Source organism: Oncorhynchus gorbuscha, linkage group LG05, assembly GCF_021184085.1.
Source record: "Oncorhynchus gorbuscha isolate QuinsamMale2020 ecotype Even-year linkage group LG05, OgorEven_v1.0, whole genome shotgun sequence".
Classification (NCBI taxonomy): Eukaryota; Metazoa; Chordata; class Actinopteri; order Salmoniformes; family Salmonidae; genus Oncorhynchus; species Oncorhynchus gorbuscha.
In genome coordinates, this window is record NC_060177.1 from 19,660,867 (window position 1) to 19,676,448 (window position 15,582).

Genomic DNA, 15,582 nt, shown 5'->3' on the forward strand with positions numbered 1-15,582 from the left:
TTGAATCACTGGGGCCCTGCACACACATTAATATTGCAATGGGATCAGCTGAATTTGCTTAAATAATTTCTTAGAAATATCAGTGCCATTCTAATCAATATAGTCACTCAATTCAAGGTTCCACTAGCGCTTCAAACTTCTTGAATGGGCCTTATTACATCCATTTTTGTGTCAGACCAGTTTTGATCAGTGTTTAACAGTCTGAATGCTGACCATTTACACTAATCTTTAGACACACACACCAGCAGAAATCAGAATCCAGAGGGTTTTTATTTCACGACAACTGCCATCAAAACAAAAGCAGGGGATACAGTCAATTTTGAGAGGCAAAGAGCTACTGGCTTATAGGAACTGGAGGTTGAAGCTTAGTGCAAACTAAGGATTCAAGGATAAACTTTATTGATGCCAGTCCGACAGAAAAATAGACTAGTCAGATTTATCAAGCTAGACAGAACTACAGCAAGAAAATAGAGGGTCCATCTATTCGCGCTCCTTCCCCAAAGTGTGTTTGTCAAACAGGTACTCGGCCATGCCGTTCTGCGGGGCACCCATGCGGCGGAGGTTGGTCACCCAGTCACCCAGCTCCTTTATAGACTTCACCTGCTCGTCCAGGTAGTGTGTCTCAATGAAGTCACACATCTGAGAAAAAGAAAAGGACAACAGGAGCACAAGGAAAAACAGTTAAGCAAAACTTGATGTGATGCCTCAAACAGAACAGGGATGAATAATCTAGGTTTCTTCTAGACCCTAGATGAAAAGTTTTACAACCCAGAGTAGTAAAACCTTCATGTGCCCCACTGGACTTGAACTGACGAAAGTGTACACGGAAAAAACCTGACGTAGGTCAGGCTTTTCATATGTGAAATGTGGGTGGATTAGATTCAGATTTGAACTATGACATTTTTAACATCTTGCAGTTAAAATAACATGGTATTTTGCCTTTGTATAGTTCTTGTCTCCAAATACTCACGTGTGGGTCGTTGTGTTCAGAGCAGACCTTGTGCAGGTCCAGCAGGGACTGGTTTACACTCTTCTCCAGCTGCAGGGCACTCTCAAGGGCATCCACACCGCTAACCCACTCATCCTTCTCTGGTTTCTGGAACAAGCCATACATATGCTGTTAGAGCAGCAGTAGTGCTTCCACACCACCCCCCACCAGCTTATGTCAGAAACTGGAGTACACATTATTAAGCATCCAATCAGTCAAGTTTAAAATGTCAGTTCTCTTAACCCCTCATTGCATTACTCTGTAAGCAAAGGCTGTCTTTCTCTAGGATCCAATATGACTGCTGTTTAATGTTCTCTCATTGCAACCATACATTTTCCCTGACAGTTTTGATCACTGGCAGCAGTTTAAATGTCTGTGAGAGATAAGTGGTCCACACCCTCAATCTCCCATTGGCCCTCCCTAGATGGGCACTACCATATCCCCACAATAAAATCCCGTTGAAAGCACGCATTTCCTAACAGGCAAAACATGGACGTACACACAAGCACTTGCGCACACAATCACCTTTATGTCCTGCAGGAAAATTCTCCCTCCCCTCTGGTTCTGAACTTTCATCAGCTTCTCAGCGTGCTCACGCTCTTCGTGGGACTGGTTCTTGAAAAACTTGGCAAAGTTGTGTAGGGCCTGGTCATCACGATCAAAGTAATACGCCTGAGACGGAGTGAAAAGTAAAGACCTTTAGTTCAAAGCTACCTGGCTGGTTCCACTTCTATCATGAAAAGCTGATCACAAGACCTTAACTTTGTCAAATCGAGAGCCCAATATCAAAATATTCATCTTGACATAAGTAGTGGCTGGCTATCAGTGGGAATCAATGTGTGTTTAGTGATCACTGTGCCATCAGTAAGCAGATAAAATGAGCTCCACAAGTATTGGTACAGTGAAATGGATCTGTACTCCAGCACTTGAAATGATACAATGACTGGGGTTCAAGTGCAGACTGCCCACTTTAATTTAAGGGTATTTTCACCCATATCAGGTAAACCATTTAGAAAGTACAGCACTTTTTAAACATAACACTTTTGGTCCCCTAAAATAGTTGGACTGAGACAAATTAACAAGTGAATTAAGATGTACGTATTTGGTCCCATATTCCTAGCGCACAATGACGACGTCAAGCTTGTCTACACAAATTGGTTGGATGCATTTGCTGTTTGTTTCAGATTATTTAGCATCCAATAGAAATGAACAGTAAATAAAGCATAATTCAGGAGTCACTAAATAGAATGTTAAACATATACAGTACCATGATTACAAATAGTGCTGACTGAATCGTGAATAAAAAGTGAGAAGGTTAGGGGCATAAAGATGCTAGCCTCCCATTATCAGTGATTACTGGAAGAAAGCACTTTAAAATACTTTGATTAATATATTAGTGAGCCTTACGGTTGTGGAAGGCATATATTTAGCCTAGATATAATTTCACAAGCCTGAATTCATGATTGCAGACTTCTGAAATTTTATTTTTCAAAGCTTATTCAGAGCGTGTGATAACTAAATAAATAATTACTCACAAGGTAGAAAACAATGATTTAGGCCATGCCGCACAGTCCTACTATTAAAATGAGTGCCCGAGCCCAGGGTGTTGAACACGCCCACCTGCACCATCATGGGGTGTAAACTTTACACACCGCATGACTCCGTGGACCTGTAATCTAATCATCAGTCATTCAAGTTGTCATACTAGTGTCCTTGACCACGCTTACCAAACCCTTCTTCCCTACTACATCTCCATTCCAGTCTCTTGCTCTTACCATGGACAGGTAGACATAGGAAGCGTACAGCTCCAGGTTGATCTGCCGGTTGATGGCAGCCTCACAGTCCTGATGGAAGTTCTGTCTCACAGAAGGCATGTTTCTGAAATTGAAATACATTATAACTGTCAAAAGAGGAAAGGAAGGCATGTTTCGGACACTTGGTTCAATGAATTCCGGCACTTAAAACAGCATGGAGGGCACGGATGCCAAAGTGAAGACTGTCACCCTTCAATAATTCAGTCTTAACGTTACAGAAAGTTGGTGCCATCAGGTCATAGTCCATGCAATAGATAAATGGTTTGTTAATACATACACAGATTAAGCAGATGGTCTGCTATAAGGGCGACTGCACTTCCTGATATAGACTTGTTTTTGATTTGGTTCATTAAGAAATGCTACCAGCTATGACTGAACTGGTTCCAGGGTGTGGTTTGATAGGTGGGAAGAGTGGGAAGAGTCCTAATTATGATTTGGGTTAGTCTTTCGATAAACCTCTGGGGCTACTTCGGAACATCTATAAATTACCCCAATTATCCCATTTACACTGTAGTCAATTTTGACAGTAAAATAAAATGTTCGGCATTTTATTGATGTCACATGGGATATTCATGTCACACAGCGGTCAAAGGCATTGTATCGCAGTGCCTCGGGTTTGGCCTTAACTGACTAACCAAATTAAATAAGTCTAAAAAACTGAAATTCTATTTTGACAAATGAAGTTTATTTGAGCGAAGATAAAATGGCTAAGTTGTTAACGAGAGCGAGTTCAGACAGAATGTTTAGTTGATAGAATTTCGCGACTTTCCCACTTAATTCTACCGCAAACGAGGAGAGCTCACTGAAACAGGCAGAGAAGAACAAAGGGCGCAGTGTGCGTAGGAGATTGCGAAAACGCTACGTCTGGGATCGCAGCGAGTTAAATTGGTGCTGTGACGACGCAACGGCAAATCAAGTAGACGACCACTGGAAAAAAATTTAAAAAATTGTTCCCAATACTGGAAGCCAGAATTTGGCAAAACAAGGATATGAAGTAAAACACCGTGATATCGAAAAACACCGCCATAAGACAACTTAGCTAACTACTAGTAGCTATTTAAACATTGTAAGATTTACTCCGCGTTATTACGTTATCGTCGCAAGCGTGTTAACGTTAACTAGCTGGCTACAGTAGGTAGCGTAGCTTGTTACCTAACCTAGTTAGCTAGCCACCCTCACTAGTACGGCCTTGGGCGGCAGTGGCTAGCTAACTACGTTTACATTTAAGTCATTTAGCAGACGCTCTTATCCAGAGCGATTTACAACGTTAACTTACATAATCCTTCCAACTATTATGCCAACCAGCTAACGTTAGTTTAGTAACTTATTTATTCTTAGCTAGATATGTTATGTCTTACCTTGTTTTTTCTGGTCCGAAGTGGTGGTGTTAGTGATTCGAATAGTTCGTATTAACGATGTTCCGAAATGTTATGGGTAGCTTGATCTAATTTGGTTCTTAAAAGGGATGAATTTCATCAAAAAAATAAATTGCTTCGAAAGAGTAGAAGGTTGCCGTTCAAGCACTGTTGAAGCAGGTAACCTTTACTCTCGTCTGCAAACTGATAGTCGTGAGCGTTGCGCAGTGGTTAAATAGGGAATGACGTCGTCAAAAGCAGTAAGGGGAGGAGATTGGCGCAATGAGGGACTGTCAAAGCACATCATTTTTTCATATAAAATATTACTCTATTCGGTCAAACTATTGTAAACTATATGGTAAAGCAACGCACTTGTTTGAAATCCTTTCTTACTCAGTGAGCCATAGCAAATGGATGAAAATGGTATCACATGAGTAGAGCTTTGAGCAGGGTTCCCCAACTGGCGGCCCGCTTTAAGTGAGTTTTATTTGAGCAATCTGGGTGACAGGTAGCCTGGCGGTTAAGAACGCTGGGCCAGTAACTGAAAGATTGCTGGTTCGAATTCCCGAGCCAATTAGGTGAAAATGATATGTTTGCCCTTGAAAAAGGCACTTAAGCCTAATTGCTCTTGATAAGAGTGTCTGCTGAATACCTCAAATTCATTTTCAACCATAATAGAGAGATCAAATGCAAGCAAGGTTTGAAATAATTATGTTTTAGCCAAATATTATATATTCTTGGGCTTCTTGCAGTCAATTTGCAGTCTATGTTCCAGCACCACTCAAGAAGAAATCGGCTCGCGGCTGAATCTAGTTGATGATCCCTGGCCTAGAGTTTTTCCAGACCACCAGACAAAACCAAAAAAATACTAGGCTAAGGCTCCCAAGGATCGACCCAGAGTTTTTCCCAGGTCAGGTCACACTTTAAAAACGGCTGGCCTTACACAATTAACAGGATTAATCAAATAAGGAACTAAACAGTCACGTAGACCACATTTTCATAGCAGAGATGCAGACAATTCATGATATTTGGTAACAGGTATTTTGAAGAGGGTATTTGAATTTCCCAGAAGTGACAACAGCAGAACAGATGTCATAGTCTGATCGACACAAAATATCTCAGAATCCCAAACACAATGGATGCCACACATTAAAATCACATTAAAATAGGCTATGAGAGTCTAACTGTGGCCACATGAATGAGATACCAGTAGTGAAATTACTTATTTATGGTGTAGTCCTACTTAGTTGATTGGCATTATCATGGTGGAAATATAGAGCAAATTCAGATAAGTATACAAAACCATGATAAATTCTTCTATTACAGTTGTGTGGCTACACGTTTCAGGCTAGACTTGATTTTAAATAATGGGAAGAATCATCACCATGTGACTAAATACTGACACTACATGACACTGAACAGCTGTAGCAGATAAACAGTACTATCATCACCACAGTTATCTCTGACTGTCTGGTATGCAACACACAGTTAATAACCATTGTGTGTACCAGGCAGTCAGCCAGCAAGAGCAGAGGTCTGTCGGGTCATTGTCATACAGTGTATCATATAATCACACCAGAAAATGCTGCAACATAATGCCATAAACATTGGTTGAAAATCCAACCCATGAATAAGACTGTCTCGTTTCCTTTGCCACTAGGTCTCACAATCTCTCATTTGCACTTTTCAATTAATGTCATTCATCATACACTTCCTCCCAATGCTAGGAAGCATATAATGTGCTATACAGTGGAAGTCAGAAGTTTACATACACCTTAGCCAAATACAATTAAACTCAGTTTTTCACAATTCCTGACATTTAATCCAGGAAAAATGTCCTGTTTTAGGTCAGTTAGGATCACCACTTTATTTTAAGAATGTGAAATGTCAGAATAATAATAGAGAGAATGATTAATTTCAGCTTTTATTTCTTTCATTACATTCCCAGTGGGTCAGAAGTTTACATACACTCAATTAGTATTTGATAGCATTGCCTATAAATTGTTTAACTTAGGTCAAACGTTTCAGTTAGCTTTCCACAAGCCTTCCACAAGCTTCCCACAATAAGTTGGGTGAATTTTGGCCCATTCCTCCTGACAGAGCTGGTGTAACTGAGTCAGGTTTGAAGGCCTCCTTGCTCGCACATGGTTTTTCAGTTCTGCCCACACATTTTCTGTAGGATTGAAGTCAAGGCTTTGTGATGGCCACTCCAATACCTTGACTTTGTTGTCCTTAAGCCGTTTTGCCACAACTTTGGAAGGATGCTTGAGGTCATTGTCCATTTGGAAGACCCATTTGCGACCAAGCTTTAACTTTCTGACTGATGTTTTGAGATGTTGCTTCAATGTATTCACATAATTTTTCCTGCCTCATGAAGCCATCTATTTTGTGAAATGCACCAGTCCCTCCTGCAGCAAATTTTCCACCATAATTTGCAAATAAATTCATTAAAAATCCTACAATGTGATTTTCTGGATTTCTTTTCTCTGTCATAGTCATAGTTGAAGTGTACCTATGATGAAAATTACAGGCCTCTCTCATATTTTTAAGTGGGAGAACTTGCACAATCGGTGGCTGACTAAATACTTTTTTCCCCCACTGTAATTGGTAGCATTGGATAGAAAACACTCTGAAGTTTCGAAAACCGTTAAAATAATGTCTGTGGGTATATTTTTGTCTTGCCCATTCACCCTCTGAATGGCATACATACACAATCCATGTCTCAATTGTCTCAAGACTTTAACATCCTTTAATCTATCTCCTTCCCTTCATCTACACTGATTGAAGCGGATTTAACCAGTTAAATGTAACAAAATGTAATCTACGTAATCCCCAAAAGTAATTGTTTATCATGAAAGGGTCATAAACAATAACTAGTAATGCTGCATACCCCAAGAAAGGTTCAAATCTCAACTTTCTAAATAATAATAATAATTTAAAAAAATAATACATTGCTGAGGTGTGGTCACTTGTGAGGACACAAGCTCAAGTAAATAGTACAAATATGATAAAAAATATAAAATATTTTATGATTTATTTCCTATTCAACAAAACTGTAAGAATAAGACTTGACTTATATGCTTTACATAATCAAATAAAATGACTAACTATAAGATGTCACCTTCTTTATAACTGTAAAATACATATTTGTATGTTTATTGTTCGAGAAAATGTGCATATTTTCTAAAGGTCTCTCTTGATCAAAACATCTGCCCCCATCTAGCTTGGCTTCCTAAACTCATTAAATCTTATCCATTTATGACAAACAGAAAGTGTTTTTTGTTTAAAATCTATGAATTATTAGAGATGAATGGCTATAAATCGATATCTGAATGTGCTACAGTGATGTAACCACTCTCTCATGCTACTCTACAATGTAGGCTCAAAGCCAATGTATGCTTGTTCAAATAATGTGGTCAGGGACGTGGAATGGATGGCGTGAAGCAATTGCAGCGACCTGCAATTGCAACAAGTTCTCATTTACAACTGCGACTTGGCCAAGATAAAGCAAAGCAGTGCAACACAAACAACTACACAGAGTTTCACATGGAATAAACAAACATACAGTCAATAATACAATTTTAAAAAGTCTATATACAGTGTGTGCAAATGGCGTGAGGAGGTAAGGCAATAAATAGGCCATAGTGGCAAAGTAATTAGAATGAAGAAAATTGACACTGGAGTGATAGATGTGCAGATGATGATGTGCAAGTAGAAGTACTGGTGTGCAAAAGAGCAAAAAAGTCAATAAAACAATATGAGGATGAGGTAGGTAGATTGGATGGGCTATTTACATATGGGCTGTGTACAGCTGCAGCGATCGGTTAGCTGCTCAGATAGCTGATGTTTAAAGTTAGTGGGTGAGATATAAGTCTCCAACTTCAGCTATTTTTGCAATTCGTTCCAGTCATTGGCAGCAGAAAACTGGAAGGAAAGGTGGCCAAAGGAGGTGTTGGCTTTGGGGATGACCAGTGAGATATACCTGCTGGAGCGCGTGCTACGGGTGGGTGTTGTTATCGAGACAAGTGAGTTGAGATAAGGCGGAGCTTTACCTAGCAAAGACTTATAGATGACCTGGAGCCAGTGGGTCTGGCGACGAATATGTAGCGAGGGCCAGCCGATGAGAGCATACAGGTCGCAGTGGTGGGTGGTGTATGGGGTTTTGGGGGCAAAACGGATGGCACTGTGATAGACTGCATCCAGTTTGCTGAGTATAGTGTTGGAGGCTATTTTGTAAATTACATCGCCGAAGTCGAGGATCGGTAGGATAGTCAGTTTTATGAGGGTATGTTTGGCGGCATGAGTGAATGAGTTGCTGGACTGTCAGAAGAGTTAAGTGTTTTCAGATTTCACATCCTGTGTCATACAGGTTCAATAAATATCATACAATGTCCGTTGGAACCAGGGCTATCACTCAATGCAAGCCATTTTGATCTATGGTGTCCACAGAACTATTTATTTGCGAAAATGTCGGTCGGAACCAGTACCAGAACCAGGGATTTTACATTTAAAGGTGACATCAATAACGTATCATAGATTTCACCTGGATTCACCTGGTCAGTCTATGTCATGGAAAGAGCAGGTGTTGTTTTGTACACTCAGTGTATATTTGCGGGTTATAGGCTCTGCGTGGTCAATCCGCCATCTGAAGTGGCCGTACAGCATTTACTGCGATGCAGCAGCCGCAGACGTCAGGACTTTCATTCTTCTTGCGCTTAGCGGAGCAGAGCTATTGTGAAGGAAGTTGTCAAGGAAGTGAGTTTGTGTTTATACTGGACCTCCCGCCTCCACCTACAGTCAACCAATAATGTCAATGCGGAGCTATACGGAGCCCCCCGCATTGTTACACAATTTCAGACCGTTATCACATATATACTTTATCACATACAGTCGGGGGGTGAACCAACAGCTGAGACGTGAACCACTAACGCACACACTCTTTCAATGAGGCCACACTGTCACCAGTGGTATAGCAGCACACACTCATGACAATGTGTCAACACACACATAGTTTTTGTACACTCAGTGTATATTGATGTCATGAACTGACAGTTAATGAGGGTACTGAAACATAGGTTATAAAATGTAATTGGTTGTAAAGTTCATCCAGACAACCTATCAAACAAGAAATCCAAGATTCCACCAATGGATAAGCCATGTGGTCCCAAATGCAAGAGACAATGTACTCAGAATATTTCACAGGGTAGGCAAAAGTAAATATGGGAAAAGTATTGGGAGATAAAGTATAAGGAGAAGAGGACATGGATCTTCCACATGGTGGCACAGCAATCTAAGAAAAATATCACTGTTGGTCCTAACAGTCGATGCAGCAGGTCGTTTCTGTACAATCTTCCAAACCAGAGCGGTTCTGCACAACAGGTGTGCAAAGTGTTTTTTCTGACAACATTTGGCTACCATCCCATAAATGACAGGCTGATTGTCACGATGATGGGCAAGTCAATCACCACCAAACTGATTCCACCAAAGGATCAGAGGGGAAAGAAAGCTTCAGCGAGCAAATTGAACATGAATCCAATCCTGCAACACATTGAGTCCTTCCATCCCAAATCAGCCACTACAGACGAGAGCATGCCCCACATCGCCTCTACCTACCCAGTGACGTCAATATTCGGTTCATGCATAATGACTACAAGGAGAAGAACAAAAAGGCCAGTTGCGGTTATGAAACTTATCGCAAGGCGGTAAAGGGAAGGAACATCAGCTTTGTGAAGCTTGGAGAGGAGGAGTGCGAGCTCTGTTTGGTGCAGGGTCATCATCTGAAGACGGAGCACAGGGAGAATGAGGCCATGGAAACCCAAGCCTGCCAAGACAACAGCCATGCAGCACCTGAATTCACCATCACCAACCCCGACTGCATGCAATGTAGGAAATATGAGGAACATAAGAAATCTGCAGGGCAGAGCAGAAGCCATTATCAGGCTGATGCACAGAAAGATTGGCCTGAGGATTGGTCTGTGAGGAGCGTTGATATGCAAAACAAAAAGTCACCATGCCCCCTCACATGCCAGGTGTGAAAACAGCATTGTTCACAAGAATAATCGTTGCATATCACGAGACATTCATTACCATTGGAAAGAAGTCTCAAAAGAAGCAGTAAACAATCTCAGTGGTATGGCATGAAGGAACAGCTGTTCAGAAGGCAGAGGAGATTACTTCATCTTACGTAACAGCACTCGAGAATGAGAGAGATGTCAAGCATGCAGTGTATTGGGTGGATAACTGCACTTCTCAAAACAAAAACTGGTGCCTCCTAACATCACTGGTGAGTGTTGTCAATGCTGACTCAACTTTGATGGAGAACATCACCCTCAAGTTCTTCGAGCCAGGACACACCTTCATGACTGCAGACAGTTTCCACCATGACATGGAACAGGAAATGAAAGCTCGACCTGCAGCTGTGGTGTACGACTTTGGGGACTTCCTCCATGTGGTTGCCACTTTCAATGCAGGCAAGGTGGAGGTGGTTGAAATGAAAAAGGAAAACATCCTGGCATGGAAAGCTGGCCATTCCATCCACAAGCTGAAGAAGGCAACAGCACCAAAGCTGGCAGAGATGGCTGAGATCAAGTTGAGACGTGGATCCAGGAGCCTCTTCTACAAAGTCTCCCATGAAGAAAAGGACTTCACAGAGCTTGACTTTATCATGAAGAGTCACTCTAGAGACACCCTCAACACTACGTAAACAGGATAGCGGGATAGAAGAGTCCAAGAAGCTGGACATAATCACCAAGCTATGTCCTCTGATGCCTGCAAATCGAAGGCAGTTCTGGAATGCCTTGGCTGTCCACAGCCTTGCTGAGGATAAGGAGTGATATGGAAGAGCACGGAAGAAGTTTTACTTAAAAATTCAATGTTACTTAAAAATTCAATGTAACTGTTCAGCATTTTATCAATGGTAGCCAATTGTCATTTGGGTATATGAACATGTAAATATGTTTAAAATGTATTCTTAAAGCTGTTATTTATTCATTCAAAAGTGTCATTTGAAAAAATACAAATAAAATGTTTTTATTAGCAATCTCATGGTAATTTTTTATAATTTGTATTACCCTATGTCATACTTCTATCATGTTCCATCATTATATATTAAAAGACAGGTAATCATTTCATGTAATTCAAACATTTGCAGTCCTGCTTTTCACATTTATTCTTATAACAAGACATGGGCGCAGAATTTACATCTCTATGTAAATGCAACTGGTATCTTAGTGGAAGACACACAAAAGATGCAGTTTCAACACTGTTACACTGTTAGTAATTAGACTGCTCTTGTATTAATAGCATAAATGAGAAGAATAGTAAACTAACAAATGAAAATGGCAGATAGTTCTCTTTGCTTTGGTTTTACCCTGCAATTTATAACATATCACGCCAAGGAAGAAGGCAGTAACTGCCGTTTAAGGGTCAAAGGTCATGTCAGAGGTCAGGGTCAACATGAATTAAAAAAATTACTCATAGTAAGGCAACAGATCATTACATCTCCAATGATCTCCCTAGAATTCATTTGGCTGGACAATTAAAAAACTTTGAAGCCATTTTTCTCAGTTCCACTCTATGAGCAGTTACTGGCTTTTTGCTTGGGAGGGCAGCTTATGTTTAATTCCATCCTGTGTCCTAGATAGAAACATTGCATTGTTCGGACTCAGAAAATTGTGTTTACTGGGGCTAGTGGAGGCACAAAACGTGAATGATTATTTGGCACAGCCAATTTACCACCTGCCCAACAGCCAGTAGCTGCTGACAAAGCACACCAATGCTGACAGCTGCATCCTTATTATTGTAAGGAAGTTCGTCTGCTGTTTGAAGAGAGTCAGACCGAAATGCAGCGTGTAGGTTACTCATGACTTTTAATGAAGAAAATGCTGTACATGAAATAACTGAAAATACAAAAACAACAAACGAGTGAAACTAATTACAGCCTATCTGGTGACTAACACAGAGACAGGTACAATCACCCACGAAATACAACGCGCACTCAGGCTACCTAAATACGGTTCCCAATCCGAGACAACTAGAATCAGCTGACTCCAATTAGGAATCGCCTCAGGCAGCCAAGCCTAACTAGACACACCCCTAATAATACACACTCCCAATTAATACAAACCCCAATACGAAATACAACATATAAACCCATGTCACACCCTGGCCTACCCAAACATATAACAAAAACACAAGATACAATGACCAAGGCGTGACAATTATGTTTACCAACTCTCACAACTTTACACAAGTTGACATTAACCCAGTTCTCACTTATCTGCAACTCTCACTCATTCAACACAAAGGGTAATTGGACCATCAGAGAGCAACATTTTGGCAAAAAAATGAATAAAACAGCACATCACAATGCCTCTGACCTAAATAGCTTGTAGCATCTTCATCTCGAGCACGTCTGGTGTTTGGGTTAAAGGTATATCTGTAACGGTTTTCTTCTGGTGAAGGAGAGGTGGACCAAAATGCAGCGTGGTTACAATTCATGGTTCTTTAATAATGAAACCATACATGAATAAACTACAAAAACAAGAAACGTGAAAACCCGAAACAGTCCCGTGTGGTACAAACACTGACACAGGAGACAACCACCCACAAAACCCAACACAAACCGTGGCCCCCACTTCACCATAGTCTTGGCCTCCTAACCACGGCGACCCTTCTAAATGACCCCACTGGACAGAGGGGCAGCTCGGGACAGAGGGGCAGCTCCGTACTGGCTGACAACTCTGGCAGATCCTGGCTGACTGGCGGCTCTGGCGGATCCTGGCTGACTGGCGGCACTGGCGGATCCTGGCTGACTGGCGGCACTGGCGGATCCTGGCAGACTGGCGGCACTGGTGGATCCTGGCAGACTGGCGGCACTGGCAGCTCCTTGCAGACTGGCGGCACTGGCGGCTCCTTGCAGACTGGCGGCACTGGCGGCTCCTTGCAGACTGGCGGCTCCTTGCAGACTGGCGGCACTGGCGGCTCCTTGCAGACTGGCGGCACTGGCGGCTCCTTGCAGACTGGCGGCACTGGCGGCTCCTTGCAGACTGGCGGCACTGGCGGCTCCTTGCAGACTAGCGGCACTGGCGGCTCCTTGCAGACTGGCGGCTCCTTGCAGACTGGCGGCACTGGCGGCTCCTTGCAGACTGGCGGCACTGATGGCGCTGGGCAGACGGGTAGCTCAGGCTGCGCTGGGCAGACTGGAGACTCCAGCAGTGCTGGAGAGGAGGAAGGCTCTGGCAGCGTTGAAGAGGAGGAAGGCTCTGGCAGCGCTGGACAGACGAGGCGCACTGTAGGCCTGGTGCATGGTGCCGGCACTGGTGGTACTGGGCCGAGGACACGCACTTCAGGGCGAGTGCGGGGAGCTGCCACCGGAGGGCTGATGCGTGGAGGTGGTACCGGATAGACCGGACCGTGCAGGCGCACTGGAGCTCTTGAGCACCGAGCCTGCCCAACCTTACCTGGTTGAATGCTCCCGGTCGCCCTGCCAGTGCGGCGAGGTGGAATAGCCCGCACTGGACTATGCAGGCGAACCGGGGACACCGTGCGCAAGGTTGGTGCCATGTAAGCCGGCCCAAGTTGACGCACTGGAGACCAGATGCGTAGAGCAGGCTTCATGGCACTTGGCTCGATGCTCACTCTAGCCTGGCCGATACACAGAGCTGGTATGTACTGCACCGGGCTATGCACCCGCACTGGGGACACCGTACGCTCCACCACATAACACGGTGCATGCCCGGTCTCTCTCGCCCTCCTGTAAGCACAGGAAGTTGGCACATACTTTCTGTGTGCCTCCCCCCAAGAAATGTTTGGGGCTGCCTCTCGGGCTTCCTTGCCAGCCGTGTTCCCTCATATCGCTGGCTCCTCTCTCCGGCTGCCTCTGCTCTCCTAGCAACCTCCACCTGTTCCCATGGAAGGCGATCCTTTCCCGCCAGGATCTCCTCCCATGTGTAGCAATCCTTGCCGTCCAATACATCATCCCATGTCCATTCCTCCTTGTGCTGCTCCTGCTTCCGCTGCCTGTCACCACGCCGCTTGGTCCTGTTGTGGTGGGTGGTTCTGTAACGGTTTTCTTCTGGTGAAGGAGAGGCGGACCAAAATGCAGCGTGGTTATAATTCATGGTTCTTTAATAATGAAACCATACATGAATAAACTACAAAAACAAGAAACGTGAAAACCCGAAACAGTCCCGTGTGGTAAAAACACTGACACAGGAGACAACCACCCACAAAACCCAACACAAACGAGGCTACCTAAATATGGTTCCCAATCAGAGACAATGACTAACACCTGCCTCTGATTGAGAACCATACCAGGCCAAACATAGAAATAGACAAACTAGACATGTAACATAGAATGCCCAATATCAGGGCCTGCTTAGAGAAAGCAGTAGAGTAAGGACTTCAGTCATGCTCTGTATGATATGATACTCTGTTCAGCTCTCTGACTACTCACTGGGCACACACTGGTTGAATAAACATTGTTTCCATGTCATTTCGATGAAATTATGTTGAACCAATGTTGAATAGACATTGAATTGACGTCTGTGACCAGTGGGTGACTGATGTGAGAATCTCTCAAGTTATTTAAAGAACATTGGTGCGGTGACATTAGGATATCAGGGCCTGCCTCAGTAGAGCAAAGTATTATTGATGTATGGAATGTTAGGCATACGTGTATAAAGTGAGCATTCTTTAAAAAAATCTTGTTCTGTCCATGATACCAAAATGTGTACTGATATGTGTGTATGTGTGTGACTGGTGGATGCTGCTGGGTGTGAATGTGGTGTAGGGAAATTCATGTGGGAATCATTAAGTTGAAACTTTAGAGGGAGGAAACTCCACATGATTCAAGGTTGCTGCTTTCACGTCCGTTAACTCTGATCACGGTGGCTGAGGTGAAAGCCTCAGCGGAACCAAGGACCTTAGGTGAAACTTCCATCTGATTCTGGTTAATTTTATATGAGCGTAACAACAACTGATTCACAGGGACCTTGTTCATTTTATGAGCAGGTCCAAAGCCCAGCACAATACCTCAGCTAACCCTTCATGGGTGGTAGAATGTAACACATGACACTGTATCTCAGCTAACCCGTTAAGGGTGATGGACTATACCAAGGCTCAAGATCAAGGCCTGGTTATTTCATGTTCATGAATGTTAAATTTTACCCAATGAAACCCATAGCACACTATATCTCAGCTAACCCGTTATTAAGGGCGATAGACTGTGACAAGGCTCAAGATTCAAGGCCTGGTTATTTCATGTTCATGAATGTTTCAAGTTTTATTAGTCGTATGTACAGGATACACATGGTATACACCTTCCAAATAAATTCTTATTTGCAATAATATATACTAAAAGATAAGATTATGAACATAAAGTAAATGGCTAAGTAGAATAGAATAAACATTTTAAACAAGTATA

The 15,582-nt window shown here is 42.8% G+C and overlaps 1 protein-coding gene across 1 annotated transcript; it reads right to left on the reverse strand.

Moving 5' to 3' along the window:
• Nucleotides 1–251: 251 nt before the first annotated feature.
• Nucleotides 252–4,382, reverse strand: LOC124035631 (ferritin, heavy subunit-like). Its single transcript, XM_046349178.1, has 5 exons — nt 4,161–4,382; nt 2,764–2,866; nt 1,514–1,660; nt 971–1,096; nt 252–639 (listed from the first exon to the last, which is right to left on the reverse strand). The coding sequence occupies exons 2-5, from the start codon at nt 2,860–2,862 to the stop codon at nt 481–483; spliced, it is 531 nt and encodes a 176-aa protein (XP_046205134.1). The 5' UTR covers nt 2,863–2,866; nt 4,161–4,382; the 3' UTR covers nt 252–480.
• Between the last annotated feature and the right edge of the window lie 11,200 nt (nt 4,383–15,582).